At 39.5% G+C, this 22,792-nt stretch overlaps 1 protein-coding gene across 5 annotated transcripts in view; it reads left to right on the top strand.

Moving 5' to 3' along the window:
* The window catches only part of CDC14A (cell division cycle 14A), a 159,163-nt gene that overhangs the window by 126,387 nt on the left and 9,984 nt on the right, over positions 1-22,792 (top strand). For 3 of the 5 annotated variants that reach the window (XM_045547436.1, XM_045547440.1, XM_045547441.1), the window contains 4 exons: positions 8,635-8,750; positions 10,217-10,264; positions 12,323-12,445; positions 13,165-13,707. In XM_045547436.1, coding sequence (XP_045403392.1) covers positions 8,635-8,750; positions 10,217-10,264; positions 12,323-12,445; positions 13,165-13,630 — 753 coding nt within the window. In that variant the 3' untranslated portion in view covers positions 13,631-13,707. Of the gene's footprint in view, positions 1-8,634; positions 8,751-10,216; positions 10,265-12,322; positions 12,446-13,164; positions 13,708-22,792 lie in introns of those variants that run through there. The other 2 variants (XM_045547439.1, XM_045547437.1) reach the window with 2 other exon arrangements.

Genomic DNA, 22,792 nt, shown 5'->3' with positions numbered 1-22,792 from the left:
TGATCCAGTCACCTCCCAAAAACCCCACCTCTTAGTACCATCGCCTTGGGAGCTGAGATTTCAACATGAATTTGGGGGGGGGGGACACAAATATTCAGATCATAGCACAAACTCCCCCATAATTATTTTAGCCTTAGCCATTGAAATGCTATTGTTTCTAAAATTAGAGGACAGAAATGAAAGAATTCAGAGCTGCCAGAGAATGATGGTACAGTTAATATTTTACACAGTGAGATGTATGTGGCTTTTGGACTGCTTTAGCTAGTTAATGCTTTGTGCAAGTAACTCTTACAAACTCTTTTCTTGCCATGCTTATCTGGTGCCAGCTATGAAATGTACGTGAATATGGGAAATTAGTTTACTCAAAATTAGACTTAATAGAGTTAATGATACCTTTATTGTTCTTATAAATTGCAAGTGGAAAAATAAGTTGAGGATGCTGTAAAGATTTAATGTGTTTCAAGTTCCATACCAATGTTCAGGGTAAAAGCCCATGGTGGTTCTAGATTTATTTAATTTGTACATACAGAAAGTACAAAAAGGCAGTATTCTGTCTAAAAGTTGCCTTTTTAAAAAAAAAATAAAAGATTAAAAGCAGAGATTCTAAATTATTTTTTTCTCTCTAGGCCTACAGGAATTTTCTTGTGATTAGTAACTAGGAAGCTCTATAATTACCTGATTTGGAGAATTTGAATATACAGTTTTTCAGTGTTTAAGAAGTAGGTAAAAGGAAAACAGCAGCAAGAATGATGCAGGTCACAGTAATGGATTAGGTTGTGGCTTTAATGAATTTAATGAGTTATGAGAAAGCTTTTTAAAATAGAGGCATAAACTCTTTTGAGCCTGGTCTTCAGTGCTGGGCTAGGCACTGTGAAATATACACGGCCCATCCTGTGGGTCTAGGTTAGGCTCCCTGTTCCGTGCTCCCTGTTTCTACCTTGCGCTGTACTTTTTCTCCACGGTCCTTATCTCGTCTTCCCTGCTAGGGGATATGCTCTATAAAGGCAAAGGCAAAGGCTTCTATTTGTCTTCATCATGATTCTATTCCTGGCCTCTGAGGGCCTTGATAAACTATTACGTGAATGAATGAAGAAGGCTTATGGTTTTAGAGAAAAAAAAAAACCCAAAGGGAAAAAAAACCAGAACAAAAACCAAGGACAGAGACACAAAACTGGTAAAATCCAAGAAACACAAGGGCAATATGTGTTCAAATACAAAATAGTACCAGTAATAAGCGCTCATTTTGACATTCAGGGGCCTAAGGGTCCATTATGGATTGGGGTTATTAAAAAATGGCTTTAAGAAGATGGAATTTAAAGTACTTTATTTAAAGTGCAAAGAGTAAATGAGGATCTTAGTGTGCAACAGCTGCCTAAATATTAATAGAATGTACTACGTGCCAAGACTGTTCTAAGCACTTTATGTTAATTAACTCTTTTAATTTTCACAATAGCTGTATGAATTAGGCACTGTTACTAGGCCCATTTACAGAAGATGTCACCGAGGTAATGAAAGTGAAGCCATCTGCCCCAGGTCACCAAGTACATGGTGGAGCTGTCATTTGAACCTGGGTGTTCTGGCTCCAGAGTTTGTACTCAGCCGCCCTCCTGGGAGGCCTCCATGTGGCTTTAGTACATTACATACAGTAATTCTGAGCAAAACCTTAGCCAGCCTCTCCTAATAAATTTCTCCTGGAATTACAATTTTTACCTTTACTTTTTCTACTGTAGGGCTCTAGTCCAATATTAGCATACGAATCAGTAGATGTTCTTGACTTAGAGATATTAATTAGATACAGGTGCTACTAATGTTCAGCCAAGTTCACATAAATCGACAATCAGGTAGACAAGAATGCAGTGTTTTAATTACATCTTTGAGAGATTGTGATTTATAGAATCTATCAAGTACTCATAAGCAGGGTATGTCTTAGAAAAATCTATGAAGTAAAAATTAAATCCCAAAGGCCTTGCTTTTAAGCACCTCGCTTTCTCCTCTTACGGCAATGCAGGCATTCCAGCTCCAGTCTGAATACTGCTGGGATCCGCCAGAGGCTATTAAACAGGGAGTGACAGCACACAGAGTCATGATTTGGGAAGACCACTTTGGCTGTGGTGTCTGTGGGGCTGGGGCCGGAAGGCCTGGGAGTTAGTCGTCGGGGAGGGTAAAGGTCCCAACCACTGGCAGCAAAAAGACAGGCAGAAGGGAGATTTGGGGGGCTCTGGTAAATCCATACTTTCTATTGGTTAGAAGCAGCTTATGACAGAGATGACATCTTTGCCTTTCCCCAACTTTTACATTTCATAGGTTCGACATCTGAGAGCTGAAAAGAACTTTAGAGATGACCCAGCCCCCTTTCCTAGTCAAGTCATTTAAGTCTGCTAAAAATTCCATTTCCATCTTTATCTTCCAATTCTTTGACTTCTATTTTTACCCGTTTCCATTTCAACCCTCTATTTATGTCATTTTTCTATTATGACTCTTCCATCTTTATTCCCCAGTGTGCTATATTCTATCTAATGGATCTTTTCTTAATGGCACTTTCCACAGCCTCCCCCTTGTAGCTTACTCTGCCACAATTGTATTTATGTGTTGGTTAATAATTACTTCATCCAACTGAAATCTATGGACACAATTATATATTTTATTTTGGTTTTCATCTTATCTATATAGAGAGAACTAGTTGTGGAATAAAACAAGTCTTCATTCTTTATGCTATTATTTATTCTTACACTAAGTCACTATCTGTAAATAAGTATGTCCTTAAAAATTGTACTTCTGTAGGTACAGTATTTTAGTTTGCTGTCACTTTCCTGCCTTTACGTAGGGCAGTCTAGGATCCATAAGGAAGAGTGTTGAGGCTTAGATCCTCCAAAGGGCAGTTGGGGGGTTCTGAGTGCAGACCCCTTTCCTATGGGGGACAAAGATATTACATCTTCCCTGGACTGGGCATCTTCATCCGTGCCCCTGACAGTCATGCGATTTTGTTTCTTTTCAGCAGATTCCAGGGAATCTACCTCCCTTTACCAGCTCAGGGCAACAGAGAATCTGCCCTGGTATTTTGTAGGGAGAAGGGTGGGAGCTTAAGAGCAGAAGAGAGGCCTAGGTTGGGTTCTCCACATTTGCCATTTGTGATTGTGTTATTAGTCATCATGAGGAATGAATCTGGTTTAAAGAAGGAGGCTTAATGGCACCTGATGAGAAAAGTCTTCAAGCTGTCCCTGGCCCACCAGTTCATGAGATTGATTTATGCCTCACAGTATAAAAACAGCATTTTTCCCCATAGGCTCTTATGGCCTGGTATGGATTATAGGATCAGTCCCCTGATAAATATAAGGCTTGGTTATATTCATGTCTGTGTATCCTAGACAGTACTCCAAGAGGCCAAAGTCCTTTTTAACATAGCATTTCAGTTTCTTAATTCTGTAGTTTAATGTACATGTGTTTTGAATAACATTGTGTATTTGAATAACACTGTATAACTATTTTTGTCAAGAGTTTGAAGACTATCACTTACTGAGAATTTTATGGTTTGTATGTTCTATACCTCTTAGTCCTAAAAATACCTCAAACTTTATACAATAGCCACAGAAACAAAATAAGGGAAGATTGGTTTAGATAAAAAAATGATTTATGCCTTTAGTAGATTTCTTCAGACCTATACTGCATGTCTAGATCTTTGTCCCTTCTTCCCCTTTCCCCAAATGCAGACTTCTACATAGTTGCGCATACCCTGATCCAATCTATGCCTCTCATCAGACCACTGCATAGACACTTAAATACGCCCTCTAGTCTTGACCTTCTCCAATTCATTCTCCTCACAGTGATCAACTAGATGGGAATATTTGGGACATATGCAAGTGAAGGTTTTGTGTGTGTGTGTGTGTGTGTGTGTAAAGAATTCTTAAAAATCAACTTGAAAATACAAATAAAACAATATGGGAACCCTCATGGCTGGTAAAAATAAAAAATGTTTTACTTCTTTAGTGATAAATGAAACACATTTAAATGATGAGATGCTATGGATGCCTATCAATGTATTAAAGAAATGTATGCAATATTGGCATGCATTTAGGGAATAAAAAGCTCTTAAGCATTGCTAGCTGGAATTTAAAATGGTACAGGCTTTTTGGAGGACAATTTGATAATATGTAGAAGATGACTTTAAGATGAATTCCACTTCTATGAATTTGTCTTAAGGCAATAATAGGACGGTGTTCAAAAACTATATGTGTATAGAAGGATCTTTGTTGAGGTTGTTTATAGTGATAAAAGACAGAGAAGAGCCTGACCTAGGGTATTGGTTAAATATTTAACAGTAAAATTTGGCATATCTAGATGATGGAATTCTATGGAGCCATAAAATATGATGTAGAGGTCTTTTTTATTTGTCCTGAAAAAACTTCCATAATATATTTTTAAGTGAAAAAAGTAAGTTACAAAGCAGCATATGTGTATGATACATCTCTTTTTGTAAGGAAGAAGTATTAATATGTTGGAGGAGAGTGTGTATAGCACAGGGGAATTGTGGAAGACTCTGTGCCAAAATGTTAATGTGTCTTGCTTCTGATGGTAAATATATAGGTGGTTTTAATATTTTTCCATGCTTACCTGTACTTTATTACTTATGACAAACAAATATTATGTAGGAAATATATATAGATAGATATGGTAAATATTTCTATATAAATAGATGTGGTTAATCGATGTACTTTTTTTTTTTTTAAATACATGGTTTCCCTCTCCAGAGGTTGAGAGCTAGGACTCTATTTATTTATTTTTTAGAGACAAGGTCTTACTCTGTCACCCAGGATGGAGTGCAGTGGCACAGTCATAGCTCACTGCAGCAATGAGCTCCTGTGCTCAAGCTATCCTCCCACCTCACCTTCCTGTGTAGCTGGGACTATAGGTGCAAGCCACCATGCCTGCCTAATTGATAAAAAAAATTTTTTTAGAGGTGGAGTCTCACTATATTGTCCAGGCTGGTCTCTAACTCCTGGCCTCAAGCAATCCTCCTGCCTCAGCCTCCTAAAGTGTTGGGGTTTGCAGATGTGGACCACCACACCCAGCCTTTGGACTTTATGTATTGTTTTCTTTTTCTTTGAGAGTGAAGGTACTTAATTTAAGTAAACGTGAGAGAAGGAAGTAAAAATATGTTAAATCTGAATAGTTAGGTGCATGGCTGTGTGTTACAGTATTTTTGTTGTTTTCTATTTTTGAAATATATCATAATTTATGAAAAAAGATTTTACCTTTAGGATTCACAATAGAATGAGAGAGAAAAACACATGTAAAATAATTATAATTAAAATATACTGTTATTTTTTTGTCTAAATGTATATCTTTTAAAATTAGTTTTCATTTTTTTTCAAATACTATAAATATTTGATATTTAAAAATATCAAGAAGTGTTGAATTCTAACAATAAAAAATATCAGTCACCTGTCCCACCTTTCTGTATCCCCAGACCCACTCTCAAAGGGGGAAACCTCTAAGCAAATTATACTGATATTTTTACTGCCATATTTCTAAATACCTTATTTATATGGTATTTTTTAATTTATCAATTTTGGACATTTTTCTATTGCCTCCTGGTTGTCATAGATAGGATTTAGCTCTTGTGTCTTGCTATCACCATCACTCCCCTTGGCTTCCCAATATAGTTATATCATAATTTTTGGTCCAACCAAATAATGTGCACATTATTACTATGTAAATATTGTTTACTGTTGAGCTTCGTAGTGGACTATGACTGTTTCCTTTGTTGAACCTCTCTTTGTTTTTCCTAGAGTTAATTGCCTTTTTTTATCTGCATAGTTTACTATGCATTTGGGAAAAGATAATGCCACCTTCCTCCCTCCCCCCCCAAAAAGTTGTGCCAAGCAATTTTAAATTTTTTCAAAATCACAACAGAGCAAAACATCTTATGAATTCTATTCATTTCTCCTTTCCAATCTGAACTGGTGGTTCTTAGCGCTAGTTCTGATGCTAGGACTTTTCTTCATACTCCTCAGTTGGAGCCCTGACTTTCCTGGATCTCATGTTGTCTACTTTCCTTTTTCCTGAAGCACGTTCTATAATAGTTTTCTCAGAAAGATTGTATAGGGGGTAAATTTTTGTGTCTTTGTTCTACCTTTACACTTGACTAAGAATTTGAATTTTGGAATTACAGATTGAGGTTCACTTTTTCTTAGAATTTTGAAGGTATTTCAGAGCAGGAGATCCTCCTAGTTGGAGGGACAAACAAGCTTTCTAGACTTTCAAATACCTACAAAGGCACCCAGTTGACAAGGAAACTGACTGATTTTGGTAAGGATCCTGTCAGGTCCTCCAAGTAGCTTTCTGGGCCTATCGCATGAGGGCTTATATATTATACTTCTTAGTCTCACTCCATATTCTGGAAACTCTGGCTAGGTGCTGGTCCTTCCATCAGGCACAAGTAACTGGTTACATCCAAGATGTTGAGTGCTTACTACAACAAGGTGAAGCTAAACTCACCTTGTCAGGTGTGCCATCCTGCTAGGAAGCCTAGCCTTCAGACCCTCCTGATTTCTATTCCTGTAGGGTTCCTTAGATGGTAACGAGTTCTTTCCATGTTAGGAATGTGTGGACAGAAATGAATGGTATATCCAGTTCCTGTAGACTTTATAAGAGAGGCAACTTGTGACCCTAGGAGACCCCTCTGACATTAAGGCTTCATGGTCCTATGACTGTTGAGCTGGTGTTCTCCTTGGCCAGGATGACCCTTCCTGGGGTGTTGACCTGCTTCACCTGTACTTTATTCTTTAAGACTCAGTTAAGGCCAGGCGCAGTGGCTCACGCCTGTAATCCTAGCACTCTGGGAGGCCGAGGCGGGTGGATTGTTAAAGGTCAGGAGTTCGAGACGAGCCTGAGCAAGAGCGAGACCCTGTCTCTACTAAAAATAGAAAGAAATGATCTGGCCAACTAAAAATATATATGGAAAAAATTAGCCGGGCATGGTGGCGCATGCCTGTAGTCCCAGCTACTCGGGAGGCTGAGGCAGGAGGATCGCCTGAGCCCAGGAGTCTGAGGTTGCTGTGAGCTAGGCTGACGCTACGGCACTCACTCTAGCCTGGGCAACAGAGCGAGACTCTGTCTCAAAAAGAAAAAAAAAGACTCAGCTAAGGGATTGCCTCCTCTAGGAAGCTTTTGTCCTCATTTCTTCTTTCCCACTGGTCTTGTGCTTTTTATTTCTTTTTCTCTTTTTTAATTTCAGAGATGTAGTAGTGAGGTATAGACATGCCTACTGAGCCCCAGATGTATCTATGGAACCCAACATAGGTGGCAGGGAGTGAAGAGGTATTTCTATCAGAAGTAACCAGAATGTGACTGACAGAAGTATATTCTTCATCAAATAAGAGTTCTAGTTTGAAAGAGGGAAGGCGGGGGACTGTATGGCTGGAAGGGATCTTAGCACATTCAAGCACTTTGATTTTTCAGGTAAGAAAAAAAGGCAAAATATAGTCTTCACAGGTGCAATGTTAGTGTGCTATGGCATATGTTTTAGAAAGAATATTACATCTGGGGACTCGAAATCTGATTTTGAAATCATAACTCTGTCATTAAGCGTTTAGGGGAGCTTGAACAATATTCCTAACGTCCATGAGTACTTCCTTTATTGCATCTATAAACTAAGGGTCACCCCACCCACACAAGATAGTTACGAGAATTAAGCTGGCATTTGAAGAGACTAACATGTTACTTCTGTTTTTCATACTATAAAAACATATTTCAGAAAAAAACATTCTTTACCAATCTAGTGAGCATAGTCTTTTAAATCTGTCTGAGGAGGACTCGAATGCTTTTACTAGTGTTAAATGATTACTGTGTCAATAAATTACTGTGTTTCCCAAATTATTTTATCTTGCATTTTTTAGAACAACTAATGGGGATGTGGTGGCTCACACCTGTAATCCCAGCATTTTGGAAGGCCAAGGTGGGAGGATTGTTTGAGACCAGAAGTTTGAGACCAGTCTGGGCAACATAATAAGACCCCATCTCTATAAAAAATAATAATTAAAAAAAATTAACCAGGCATGGTGATTGGCACCTATAGTCCCACTACTCGAAAGGCTGAGGCAGGAGGATCACTTGAGTCCAGGCACTTGAGGTTGCAGTGAGCTATGATTGTGCCACTGCACTCTAGCCTGGGTGACAGAGTGAGGCTCTGTCTCAAAACAACCAACCAAAGAAAAAGAAGTTATAGAATTTGCAGTGATGGCTCCTGGTAGTATCTGGAAACATATTTGTACTGTATTGTGTTGAGCCAGTCTGTGTCTAGGCTATATTCCCAAGCATGATTGTATCTGTGTGAGAGTCTCTTTGGTTGTTGGTCCATTGTAACAAACAGCTCCTTTTCAATTCTACCACATCTATACTCATGCTTTTTTGATTTGGAATTTGACCATAATATTTAACTGGCAAATAGTTACATGTTCTGTAGCATATACTTGGACAATGCTAAATTCTTAGTGCATTTAAGTGATTTGAAATAATCTATATTAAGATACTCTGTATAAGATATATCTCTGTATAATATATAATCTATTAAGAAATCTATATAAAGCAAAAGTATTCATAATGACCTTTTCATGGAATATGTATTTTTTTCCCCAGAATAATTTAGAAGAGGACGAAGATGTGGAAATGAAAAATAGTATAACTCAAGGAGACAAACTACGTGCCTTAAAAAGTCAGAGACAGCCACGCACCTCACCGTCTTGTGCATTTAGGTAGATCCCTTTTAAACTTTCAAATTCATAGTGTGCTTTCCTTTGTGGGTAGAACATTTAATCTTCTCTTTGGAATACCAATCTACAAATACCAAGTTTACCTCATGTTTTTTGGTTTATTACTATTTTATGTTATTTATTGTTTATTTTATCACTGTTGGGAAAGTTTAGAAGCTTATTGAAAGCAATTGCTGCATCTCAGTCTCTGGAATTCTGCCTTAAGCTGCTAAGCAGTAAATTATTGGTGGGACTCAGTTTCAAATTCCATTTGGATTTCTACCCTTCTCTTGTGAGAAGGATTTCTTGTCTTATGGTGAATCCTCACAAGTGTGCCGAGGCTTTTGTGTTGAAGTCAGCGTGTGGAAAATTATTGTGTGCCAGGCTTTGGTATATCCTGACTAATTCCTTAGCTTTACCTTCTATGTTTTGAGAATGGAATAAGCAATTCTTACTCGTGCCTATAAAGTTATAAGCCATCTTGATTTTTAAGTCTGAAACTACTCATCAGAATCAGTGATGGGACTTGACTTCTGCCACAACATGTGAAACCTGCTGTTAGTTCAAATTGGGGAAAAAAAAGAAAAAGAAAAAGAAAAAAAGTTTCAGGATTAATGCAGGTACAAAAATCTATAAATATTATCAAGATTCTTTATTGTAATATTTTGGGTGGTCAGACCCCAGCCCACAAATGAAGATAATGAGAAACAACTACTTCTGGTTGACTTGCAAGTAAGAGACATGCACAGCAGGAAGGATGTTTGCCAGTATGATAAACAAACAGATTCATAGGAAATTTAATTTTCGTGTGTTATCTGGCAGAATTGTAATGCTTAAGTCAGATTGGGTCTTTGAGTACTGGTTTGCTGATCTGAGAAATAAAGGTTCATGATGCTCACAGTTGAGGTTATCATTTTCTGTAGTACAATACAGACATGGGTTTACAAGCCTGGTGCTTAGTAATCTAATATCCATTTGCAAGCTTTCTCCCTTTTGCCAATTTAATATTTTTACTGGTTTGACACCATGTGATATGCCTTTTGGTCTTTTTTTTTAATTATTATTATTTTTATTTTTTTTGAGACAGAGTCTCGCTTTGTTGCCCAGCCTAGAGTGAGTGCATTGGCGTCAGCCTAGCTCACAGCAACCTCAAACTCCTGGGCTCAGGCGATCCTCCTGCCTCAGCCTCCCGAGTAGCTGGGACTACAGGCATGCGCCACCATGCCTGGCTAATTTTTTCTATATAGATTTTTAGTTGGCCATATAATTTCTTTCTATTTTTAGTAGAGACGGGGGTCTTGCTCTTGCTCAGGCTGGTCTCGAACTCCTGACCTCGAGTGATCCACCCGCCTCGGCGTCCCAGAGTGCTAGGATTACAGGCGTGAGCCACCATGCCCGGCCTGCCTTTTGGTCTTTGTTAAAACGTGTGAACCTGGTGATATGTGAGTGTTTGTCTTTGATGTCCACAGGTCAGATGACACGAAAGGGCAACCAAGAGCAGTGTCCCAGCCTTTCAGGTAATGTTAATGAGGTTGGATTTCTACTAGCTTTTAAATAGATACTTCCTTTTAGACATATTTCTCAAGCCTCAAAGTGATGAAAATCAACTTTACATGGCTTTTCGCTTTTTAAATTGCTTGCTTTCTCTTCTAGCTTGTTACAATACACCTTATTTTTAATGCTTACTATGAAAAGCATTTTTGTTTTGCTGACGTGCCCGCGGGGCTGTGTGGCTGTGATAGTGATCTCGATGTGTTTTGTGCTCTTTCTCAGTATTTTGTTGGTGTCTCTAGTAAACTACAAGCACTCTGCAACTTTCCTTTCAATCCAGTGATAGATTTTGCTTTGATTTTCTTTTTTCATTTCTGTTAGTCCTCTTTCACCCTATTTTTGCATGTATTTGTCCCCCTTCTTTTCTAGTTTTATTTCCTTCCCTACCTTCCATTTGAGGAGGCAACGTTAGTTTTTTTCCTCTGGAAACATATCCCCTCAATATTCCTGGAGTGATACCAGGATGCAGCATAGGGCTTGGTGAGAGCAGTGGAAATGTTTGGCCAAGACTTGGTGAAATAGGGGAAAGAGACTGATTCCCTCTTCACCTTCTGGTTCTTATTCATCCTTTGGTTTTGGATTGTTTAGCGGGGGCAGTTCTGAGAGGTCCCAGGCTTCTCTGGAAGCTTGCACCCCGCTTCCTTATGCAACTTTTCCCATTTTTGTTTTAGAGGCAGAACATGTGCTTAAGCAGTTGTTGGGAGGGTGGATGATGAAGGAAAGAGTTTACAAGTAAATGAGCTTTTCTCTAGCAGACAGGAAAACTGAGTTCAACTACATTAAGTGATTTGTCCAGGATAAAACAGATTTGGTGTTGAAACTGTAACTTGGCCCTGGCTATCCAGATTTGAATCAATTTCCCCTTTTTGTCCACCTGGAAAATGTTTATTGGGTACCTGCTCTGAGTCCAGCATTGTGCCAGCCATGGGGAATTGAAGAGAGAGACAAGTCTTTGTCCTCAAGGAATTTATATCAAGTGAGGGAAATAGACAAATATCAGGCAATGAAATATGGTATAAGAGCCATGATTTACCATGAAAACGTATGACAAAACAGCATGCTTATGCTGTTTGGGAATTCAGGCAAGCCTTGCTGGTTGAGGTCACAGTCAATTGAACCACTGAAGAATAAGTGATAGGAATGGGTCAGATGGAGGTGGGAGGTAAGAGGTGGAGAGAGGTAAGGAGAAGATGCCCTGGCAGGAAAAGTAGCATAGGCAAGCTGGACAAGGGTGGGAGTGCAGTCCATTCAGGGAACTTGAGGCATTGTGTGGAGCTGGAATAGGGACGTCCAGTGGGAAAGTGTGGATAGAAGGGCCTGTTCAGAGAGGCAAGCGCCAGATTTGGGAGTGGTTTTATAAGCCAAGCTCAAGAGTTTAGGCTTCATGGGCACTGAGGAAAGATTAAATGATTTAAACAGTGAAGTGACATGGTGAGATACTTTAGGTTTTGCAGGAGGCTATTCATAATTTGAATTGTTAAGGAATAAGATTAAAGGATACTACTAGTCGTCAAGGATAAGAGATAATGATGGCCTCACCCAGGGCAGCTGCAGGGTCAGAAGAACAGGATAGGTTTGCAACATAAAGAAGTGGAAGCAGAGGATGGGCTGAAGAATGAATACCAGTGGTGAAGAAAGGGAAGTGACCAAGGAAGACAGGATCATGGTTAAGAGCGGGACTTTGAATCCTAGATTTGAATCCCAGCTGCCACCTGCTAACTGAGTGACTTTGGATGAGGAATTTTTCCTTTGTGCTTTAGTTTCTTCACTTGTAAAGTGGGAACAGCAGTATTAGCTACCTCATAGGGTTACTGTGAGGACGAATTGAGTTGAACTTTTTTAAAGTTCTCGGAACAGCTCCAGGGAGAGTTAGTGGGTGCTGTGCCTGTTCACCGCTGCTGCTGTCACCATTGTTAGGACCCGCCAGGATATCTGTAAGACTTACTAATTTGTCCTGGTTAGTTGCTAAATATTTAAGATAACACTGCTTGAATATGACGCTTTGCCCATTTTTCTCCACAAAGATTAAGTTCTTTGCCACAAGGATCTGCGCCTACTTTGAAGACAGCAAAAGTGGCTTTGTCCCCTTCAGCGACGGCCAAAAGGATAAACAGAGGTTCTTTGTCTTCAGGCCCCAGTGTAAGAAGGTAATTGTTCTCTCCCTGTTCCAAGGTACTGACTCAGGTAAAGGAAGTTGGCAGCAGGCAATGAGTTTGGCTATAGTTTTGTTAGAGGACAGGACAAGGGGGAAGGGGAGAAACACAAAGGACTCTGTGATCTTCTGGGGCTTCTGTTCCTATTTGGCACTGTGGGGGCAAGGCTGTGGAGGGAATGGTGTAGAGCATCCTCTTCTAGTGACTCTCAGCTTGCTTAGTGTGATCCAGAAAACAGAGTTTAGTTGCTCTTACCAACGATACATGGTGTTGTCATTTCTCACCTGTTGTGTATAGGCAGGTGAGAACTAACTAAATGTGTAGGGAGGTTTGATGCAGTTGTGTTATTGAATATGTATAAATTAAATCTTGTACTTAAATCTGCCCTTAACTCTCTGCTTATAATGTAACCCTGTTCATTTACATTCTGCCACAGGGCAAATAGAACTCCCAGATGTTCTATTTCAAGATCTCTAGTCAAATTGTTTTAGCAAACTTCTTGGGTCCTAGTTAACTGCTTTTGAACTTGACATGTGTAACTAAAGGCCACATATATAATATCACCAAAAGCCATTCTGTCATCATTTACATGGATCAGCATTGTCTTCATCACATTCCCCTAATGTTGTGAATGTATGTTTTAAAACATGAGCTCTGTGTGAGTATACATTGTTGTCTGTGTTTTTTCCCTCCTCACCTGTGTTTCCATTCAGCTTTTCCATAAATTCCAGGCTAGCCAGTTCTCTAGGGAACTTGAATGCTGCAACAGATGATCCAGAGAACAAAAAGACCTCCCCACCCTCTAAGGCAGGTTTCGCAGCCAACCCGTTCACCAGCCTCTTGAATGGCAGCTCCCAGCCGACTACCAGAAATTACCCTGAACTCAACAACAACCAGTACAACAGAAGCAGCAGCAGCAGCAGCAGCGGCGGTGGTGGGGGCAACCTGAAGAGCCACCTAGGCCCCCACAGCGCCAAGACCGAGGAACACGCTACTATCCTCAGACCCTCCTACGCCGGGCTTTCTTCTTCTTCAGCGAGATTCCTGAGCCGGTCTATCCCCGTAAGTTCGCAGACACCACCTCTTGGTCCTCAGAACCCTGAATGCAACATTGGTGCCTTACCTTCCCAGCCGAGGCTGCCACCAGCGAAATTTAATGGCTCCAAGGAAGCCTTCTGATCGATGCCTTCCCTCTGTGCTGTGAAACTGTCTATGCACTACACATTCTGCTCCTCCTCTTCAAGTAAATGCCAAGTTTCAACCGGGTTTCCTTCCTTCCTTCTTTTTCTCCTTCCTTTGCCCCCACTCCTTTTGAAGTGGTTTCTCTTCAAAGGGAAACAGCTTTCATTCCATTCCTCATGAACACTGTTGACTTAAGTTACTTTTCAGTAAGTTTTCAAATCACTCTGAGTATCTCCTACAAAGCCAGGGGCTCATGCATACGATAGATGGTGTTTGCTTTGGTTATGGTGGTATAGGGAATTATATTTTTCTACATCATAGATCAACAAATGAATTTTGGAATACTAAAATGTGGAAGGTGCTGAGTGAACAGTATTGACCTAGAATTTCACCTCCTGCAAGGAACTGACCCAGAACAAATTAAGTGGCACAGGGAGGGTGTTTGTAAGAAAGGCCGATAGGTAGGTAGCAGGGGGAGGAGCAGGCAGAGTAGCGGGAAGATGTTTAAAGTTAGTCATCACTCTTCTAGAGGCAGGTGGGAAGATCTCCACACACATTTTACCAATGAGACCTTCATTTAGGTTGCCAGGCTCCCTTTTTAATGATCAACAATCCCTGCTAGTGTAAAATCTATGGGTTAACCCCTTCTACAAATAACTTTAATAACATATTTTGATTGCCTCTAGGGATATTGGGATCTATAGGAATGTGAGTTTTAATTTGAGAGGAACAAGGACAAGTAGGGAGGAGAAATAGATCCTACTTATCAAGAAAATGTGAAGCGTGGTTGAAACGCTGATTACACTCAGGGCACGAGAAGCCCGGGTGTGTCCTGGAAGGCCCTGGCCCGTCATCCTTCCACATCCACTGTTCTTTACAGGTTTCCCCAGCCACCATCCAGGGCAAGACTGCTTTCTGCAGGGGAGAAGGTGGGAGGAGGAAAGGTGCTGGTGGCCGTGTGCCGCTTATGGCCCACTCAGCAAAACAACAGTCCCTTGGTTCACCCTTAAGGGGATCCAGTTTCCTTAGTTGTCAGTTTAGAAACCATGAGGATGTTTTCTAACGTGAGGATGCAGGTTGTGTGTGTGTTTTCATGTGTGGGTGTGTTGGACTTATCACCACTCCCATCCCTACCTTAGTCCTCTTTTCAATTTTTCCTCCATCTGTTCACTTTCAATCCTTTCCTAAGAGGAGTTCTGGCACATGTGATTTTCCCCATCTGATTTTATTCCCAGCGATGTTTTTCAGCATTATTTTAGATTCTTTGATAGGTTAGGGCCAGTAACTGCCAGCCCATCCACCCCTTAATCTGATTCTAATCCCACTATGTAAATTGCGTATATATGTATCATAAAAACTTAAATCCATGTAACTGTGGGTTAGGTATAAAATGATAATGCATTTAAAATTTCATAACTATGTTTATAAATCATATACATCACAGTAGGAATTGAGTTCAGTCAGTATTTTCATATACTGACTGTGGATCAGTCTCTTTTTTTAGATCAGAGTACAGATCTTTCCATTTTCAGAAAAAGTATTAAAGATATATAGATAGTTATACAGGCATGTGCTGCATAACGATGCTTTAGTCAATGACAGAACACATATATAACAGTGGTCCCATAAGATTATAATGGAGCCAAAAACTTCCTATCGCCTAATGACATTGTAGGCATCATGATGTCGTAACACAATGCATTACTCACATGTCTGTGGTGATGCTGGTGTGAATAAACCTGCTGTGCTACCAGTCGTAGAAAAGTATAGCACAGACAATTATATAGTGCATAATACTTGATAGAAAATGACTGTGTTACTGGTTTATGATTACTGTACGTTTTATCATTATTGGAGAGTGTACTCCTACTTACTAAAAAGAAAAGACTTATTATAAAACAGCCTGAGGAAGGTCCTTCAGGAGGTGTTCCAGAAGCAGGCATTGTTATCAAAGGAGATGACAGCTCCATGCATGTTATTGCCCTTGAAGACCTTCCAGTGGGACAAGATGTGGAGATGGGAGACAGTGATACTGATGATCCTGACCCTGTGGAGGCTAATATATGTGTTTGTTTCTTAATTTTAAATAAAAAAGTTGGAAAAGTAAAAAATTATAAAAAAATTTTAGAGTAGGAAAAAGCTTATAAAGATATAAAGAAAGAAAATATTTTTGTATAGCCATACAACGTATGTTTTAAACTACATATTGTTACAAAAGAGTCAAAAGTTAAAAAAAAACGTTTATAGAGTAAAAAAGTTACAGTGAGCTAAGGTTAATTGATTATTGAAGGAAAGTTTTTTTTCTTTTTATAAATTTAATGTAGCCTAAATGTACAGTGTTTGTAAACTCTACAGTAGTGTACAGTAATGTCCTAGGCCTTCACATTCACTCACAGACTCACCCAGAACAACTTCCAGTCCTGTAGGCTCCATCCATGGTAAGTGCCCTATACAAGTAGACCATTTTTTAATCTTTTATACCTTATTTTCACTGTATCTTTTCTATGTTTAGCTATGTTTAGATACACAAATACCATTGTGTTACAATTGCGTACAGTATTCAGTACAGTAACATGCTGTACGGGTTTCATCTAGGAGCAGTAGGCCATAACATCTAGCCTAGGTGTGTAGCAGGCTATGCCATCTGGGTTTGGGTAAGTGCGCTCTAAGACATCTGCACAATGATGAAATCTCTTAATGATGCATTCTCAGAACATATCCCCATTGTTAAATGACACATGACAGTATAAGTATCTTGTAGATTTCGTGGCTAAAGGTTTTGTATAATCCACGTTTATAGCTGAGTGCCAATGGCACTGGTAGATTGGCAAGAATAATGTTCTATTTTTTCTAGATCTCAGCTTTCCTCTTTGCTGGAGGAAGCATGGGGGCATTCTTTTGACAATTGTTGATCCCCACCAATGATGTTTACATAACTTAATTTTGGTTTCATTCCATATTTTGTTATTTATTTTCACCTCTCCACCTCCTCCTCCTTATCCCTCTTCTGGCTGGAATAGAATGATTTTCCAATAATTGAATTTAAAGCAATTGTGTAGGCAGTTGCTGCTACTCCCCCCTCTCCCTCCTAATTTTGTCATGTAAATGTAAAGAAAAACAATTAGAAATAGAATTGCCAGCAGGAAAACATTTTCTTCCCTCTCACCTTCCCAGGAAGTAAGAAGCAGCAGGTCTTTGTAGCAGACCTCCCTCCTTTGTCTTTGCCTCCTGTGGAGAGGGAAGGCTCCAAGTCCTACCCCTGCTGACTTTTGGTAGAAAGTCAAAATGAAGGTGGAAATTTCCACTTTATGTGGAATAATGTAGGAGGTTGTGAGTTGTTTTCATTTATGGTCCATTGCAGCTTTCCTAATTGTAGTGGGTTTATTGTCTAAATAAGATTGCCCTTCTTTCCAGTGCTTCTGAAGATGTGGGACTTAGGATCCTGAAGAACTAGCAATAAATCACTTAACAAAAATGTTTTTAAATCCTTAGGTAGGAAAATGAAGTCTGCATGGCAATATCCTCCCAGCACCTTTTAAAAAGACCCAGAAACTCTTACGGGATGGGGGTGATGGGTGTTTAGAGGGAGTCTAATATTTTAAAAGCTACAATTAGTATCTCTTTTGAAAGCTGCAATTGCTCTCTCACTTTTGCAGCAGTTCAGCCCCCAGAAAAATGTAAAAATGATTTCCTTGTTCTGTCATTAAATGCTTTAACACAGAAAACAAGAACTAATGTTAAGGACTCCTTATGGTTGTGACAGCATGCTGAGGAATAGTCAGACTTTATTTTTATTACTCTGGCCTCTTTTGCTAGTCTTGTGGTTTCTGTTGCCCTGTGCTATGCACATACCAGGTTCCATTTTTGCTGACCCATTTACTGTAAAAAATTAGTTTCACTCCCTGACACTCAGGAAATTTCAAATGCTTAAGAAATGAGGGACGTGTGATTATGGCGTGGGTGGGGTGGAAGTATTTTATTAAATTGAAATTACTTGTGGTATCTGTCTTGAATATTTGCTATGTTTCATTTTTATGACACTAATCACTGAATTGCTATTCACCTCCGTTGACCTTACCTGACCCCCAACTCTGGATTAGGTCATGGTGCTTCTCCCATAAGCTTTTCTCCATCCCACCTTGGTCTTAATCACAGTATGCTTCTCACTCTGAGTTTTCATCATCCACTACTGTAAGCTCTGGGAGGGCAGGAATGGTGTCTCTGGATTTCATAGTTCTGTGCCCTGTGCCTGGCATATAGTAGGCACTCACTAAGTATTTGTTGATTGGATAAAAGTATGGATGGATGCTTAAATGAAGGAATGTGGGAAGAATTATTACTTCCATTTTAAAGATAAAAATCTTGAGGATCTGAGAGATTACATATTTTGCCCAAGATTGTACTGCAAATATGCAGCAAAGCCATCATTTGAACCAAGGTGAGCTGTAGTTTGCCAACCCCTGCTTTAAAGCATTGCCAGGTGATAAATATTGATTTCAGTATCTTATTCTCCTGTTCAAAAATGACCAGTGATCCCCTAATGCCAGAACATTAACCCTGAAGTCCATGGCTGAGCTTCAGGCCCTCTGTACTGTGTTCCCCTATTGCATTTGCACTGCTCCTTCCCCGAACGTTGTGTTCCCTTGTCCTCTTCTCCCACTGTGTTCTTGCCTACTCCTGGCCTTTCTTGCAAGATTCCTGTCCTCTTTACCAATTTCTCATTCTTAAAGACATGCATTACCTTCCATCTCCTCTGTGAAACTTTCCTCAATAAACTGAACCCACCCAATGTTTTCCGTTTTAACTTCTGTTCCTATTCATGGTGAATATTTAGTACTTCATTTTATCAGTTATAGTGTTGCTATTACATTCATGAACATCTGTATTTGTTTATGTATTGTCCTTATATGCCAGACTTGTCTCCAAATTTTAAACTTTCTTTGTGTAGACATTTCATAAAATTCTTTTGTATTTCATGATTTCTAACACAGTTCTAGACACAGAAGGGAAATTAAATTAAACTGTGTAAAATACTCATTTGGTTTAAAATTGAAAGGAAAATTGAAATTAAATATTGTTTACTTTCTCCTTTACCATAGCATTCTCATACCACCGTTGAGACAGGCTGAAGTATAGTTCTCTGTTCCAGTGGTAGGAGTCATTTTATACTGCGCTTGTTAGTGCTGTTCTCTGGTGATGGAGACTCCTGGGTGAGTTCTCCAATTCAAACCTGACCATTGTAAGAACAACCCTGGTAGCCTGTGAACAGGTTAAGTTCTTCTATGTTCTAACATCAGGCAGAATATATATATTTTAAGGAATTAGTAGTCCTTGAAGTAGGACTTGAAATAAAATCAAAATATTGGATTCCAGCTTTGTAAAATAACCAGTGTGATGAAAACCTACTGAGCAATTGCCACGTACATTAAAGCATTTTTACTTTGGAAAATGCTTTACTTCATTTTTGCTTTGGAATAACGTTAGTGGTGACAGTGCTAAACTGATACTTTTGATTGTTTGAATATCCATTCCCAATAAAATGCTACTGCTTTCCAGTAGTATGTAACAGCTTTTCCTGATATAAACTTGATGCTTTTCCCCTCAGTCTATTCTGTTTTAAAAACCTGTCATCCTGTCCTGATTTTAAATGTGGCATTTATTCATATTTATTAATTAATATTTACTAATATTAAAGATTAGTACGAGCTTTCTAACCTTTTTTTGAATATTTAAGTTGCTGTGGTTTTTGAATCTCTCCTTTTTGTTGTGGCATTGCCTTAGATTTGATGCAATTTTTCAGCTAAGGGAGACTAATAATATCAAGAACATGAGCTCAGTCTCAGTATTGAAGCACATCTTTGGCATTTATTTAACACTGCTGTTCTTTTTTTCCTTTCCCAAGGGGACTTGGGAATGTTACTTGACAATTAAAGCATCAGATTGTTTTGAGGTGAGCATGGTTCAGATGATGCCTTAAATTTGCATATAAGCTATTTATATACACACAGTGTTGGCAGATACAGGTAACTGTAATTTAAGTTTCCAGCGTTAAATAGTGGTTTCTGTATAAAGCCAGTCACCTATTTTTGACTCTCCATTTGAAACGAGTCTTTCAAACACGAAACTTACTTTAAGTGATAAGGTTGATCAGAAATGTATAAAGAGTAAGAATTGGTTTATATTCTCAAATGCATTGGAATTATTAATTGCTTTGGTTGTTTCAACTTAATTTTACACCTTTTTTCTTATGTAATATAAAAATACTGCTGGGTCAATAGAAAATAATCTTTTTTAAAATCTTGGCTTTTATTTTTTGGTAGAGAGTAAAACAAAGTAAGTGCTTTTTATATATGTGTAAAAGCTTGTCCAATTGAAAAAGTTATATCTAATATTTATATGTGTGTCTACCATGAGCTTGGTATTGTTTTGGTGGAGCAAAGTAAGACAGATGCACAAGCCCTTGTCCCCCGCCAGGTGGAAAGCTCCAAGCAGGCATCGTCTGGCTGCACTGATCTGCCCTTATTTTTTTGGTCTCTTCTATCTGTCTTTGCACTGCTGCCAGAAGACACTTAAAATATGCTTCCTAATTTAAGCCTTTGTTTAAAAAGCTTCTGTGTTTAAAGAATAAAACCAATTATCCTACATTATAAGATTTTTCTTTTTCCTTGAAAGTCTGCAGTTTTACCACAACATATTTAGATACGGATTCATTATAATTTATCGTGCCTGGCCTCACTGTGTGCTTTCAGTCTTAGAGCTGATGGATTTCTCAGTTATGGAAGAGTCTCAGCCATTACCTTTAAGTTATTGCTTTACTGCCTTTCCCCCTACCTTCTCCTTTAGCAAAACCCTCTAACCTTCTGTCGGAGCCTTTTGATCTGTCCTCAATATTTCTTACCTTCTATTTTATATTTTTCAGTTCCTCAGCTCTGGCTGTATTCTTGATTGAATTCCTGCTGTTATTTTCTAATTCACGAATTGTCTCTCACATGTCCATTCTGGAGCGTATCCTCAACCCATTGACTTTTGATTTCAATGGCCGTTTCTTTCTTTCCTGGCATTTCTATTAATAATTTGTTCCTTATGATAGCCATGTGTTCTAATTTGGATTTGCCTGTTTTTGTTTCATGATTTCTTGTTCTTTTCATGGGTATTTTTCATTTTTTCATTTTGAGGATCTGAAGTGGTAAGTCCTTTTGATAATTGCTTTGATATTTGCATTTCAGCCTGTGGGAATTTGTCTCCTGGTTGCAGACTGTGTCAGTTCTCTTAGTGTTCATTTTCCTTGTGTGTTACGGAATTGTAGTCGGTAGGTTTACACGGGATGGGAGCTTTCATCTATTTTTCTCCTCTCTCTGTTTTTCCCTCCTCATCTACTGGCCTTTTTGTTGGCTCTACCTGATCCTCTAGGTCTTTCAGTATAGAAACAGGTCTTAACGACCCAGGCTGCTGTCTCGCGGTGAGCTCAGCCCAGGCTTGCCTCTCGGGCGGGCGTGTGGCTCCTATAATCCCTGGCCCGAGGGCGGTGGTCCCAGCTTCTCACTGTCTCCTTCCACAGGTGGGAGAGCCTGTCCCCAGCCCCAAGTACTAGGCCAGGGGCTTTTGGCATGTGTGACCACAGGAATAGATCATGTGGCCACCTCTGTCAGCTCTCAGCTCTGTAGCCAGAGGCTTGCCACTGTCTTGGTTTGATTTCTGGGCCACAAAGATGCTTATTTTGCTTTTGAGTCCTGCTGTGCCTTTTCTTTCTTCTTCATCTTTTAAAAATACTTAATTTATACTTAGAAGGGTAGTTTAGAGCCTAACTTTCAGTTCCATCTTGACATGAAGTAGGTCCAGTCCCTCCAGCTTGCCATTCAGGGCCTCTTTAAGTCTTTGCCAACCAGCTTTTCAAACTCATTTCCCTCTACTGAGCATGAACCTTTTGGTTCTGCCAGGCAAAGCTTCTTACATCCTTGAGCGAGCCCTGCTCCTCCTGCCTCTATGTTCTTCTTACATGCTGTGTTCCCAACCTGGTCTCCCTTCCTCCTCCCCTCAGTTTCTCAGAATCCTTCCCATCAGGAGTTGGCCTAAGTGCTACCCCTTTCTCTGTGAACCCTTCCTTGACCTCACCCAACTGTAGCAATCATGATGTTTTCTGAAGCTCCTGCCTGTAGCGGTCATTGGCCTACATCCCCCTCTCTTGTATTGCAAGTCATCTGTCTTGAGGATGTAGGGCCTTGGGTCTCCACTGAATTGGTTGGTAAACTTGAGGTTAGAAACATAAGGTTAGAAAACGTAGTCCCTTATTTTTGGTATCTCCGCAGCTTCCAGCAGCATTTGGCTGTGCTTACCTCTCTGATTATGGGTTTATTCATTCCATACTTTCATCTTTTCTATTATAATATTGAGTAGGTCATTTTTTTCTTTCAAAAATTTGAAATTTACTGTGTATATATGTGTGTGTCAGATTTTTAGCCCAGAAAGGCATATTTTTATTGTCACCCCCTATACACAGACACGCATAGACGTGGTATACATGCATGTACAAACAAGCACAGATGCCACATGCACATTGCTTACTTGTCAAGTCACTGGATTTGCCCCTAACAGAAATCTTTGGTGAATGACACAGGCTCTCCGTGGGAGTGAATGCCTGAACAGCTCAGTGGCTAACGTGTGGGAGAGAACTGTTTTATCAATTTAGAGGCAGATATTTTCCTCTTTTGGGCAGACCATTGTGAGCCCCTCAGCCTTCTGTTATGAATAAGCAGTAAACCAAAGGAGACAATCAAGAGGTCTTTCTTTGAAAGTGAGAAAAATAAGCTTGACCCATTCCAACCTGATTTCCCTCATTTACTCTTTAAGTACAAATTGCTTACTTTAGGTAGCTCCCGGATCTCTAGAGGGAAATGCTGTGCTCTGACTTCCTATTAGACACCTCATTTCAACAGCCCCCTCTCTTTTGAAAACATCATCCGATGACATGAGGATCTTTTTGTCCTCATCACTGTCATCTACCCACTTTCATCCCTTGAGGACTTTTGCTTATATTTTTTAGCTACCAGGCTACTCCAACATTCTGGACAACGGCAACATTTTTCTGATCATTATCATTATCATCAACCATTTATTAAGTACCTTGTATGTGCCAAGCACTGTATTAGGTACTTTATATAC

The sequence above is a fragment of the Lemur catta genome, chromosome 3 (assembly GCF_020740605.2).
Source record: "Lemur catta isolate mLemCat1 chromosome 3, mLemCat1.pri, whole genome shotgun sequence".
NCBI lineage: Eukaryota > Metazoa > Chordata > Mammalia > Primates > Lemuridae > Lemur > Lemur catta.
Note: the sequence above shows the minus strand (reverse complement) of the source record. Positions and strands in the feature narration are given on the sequence as shown.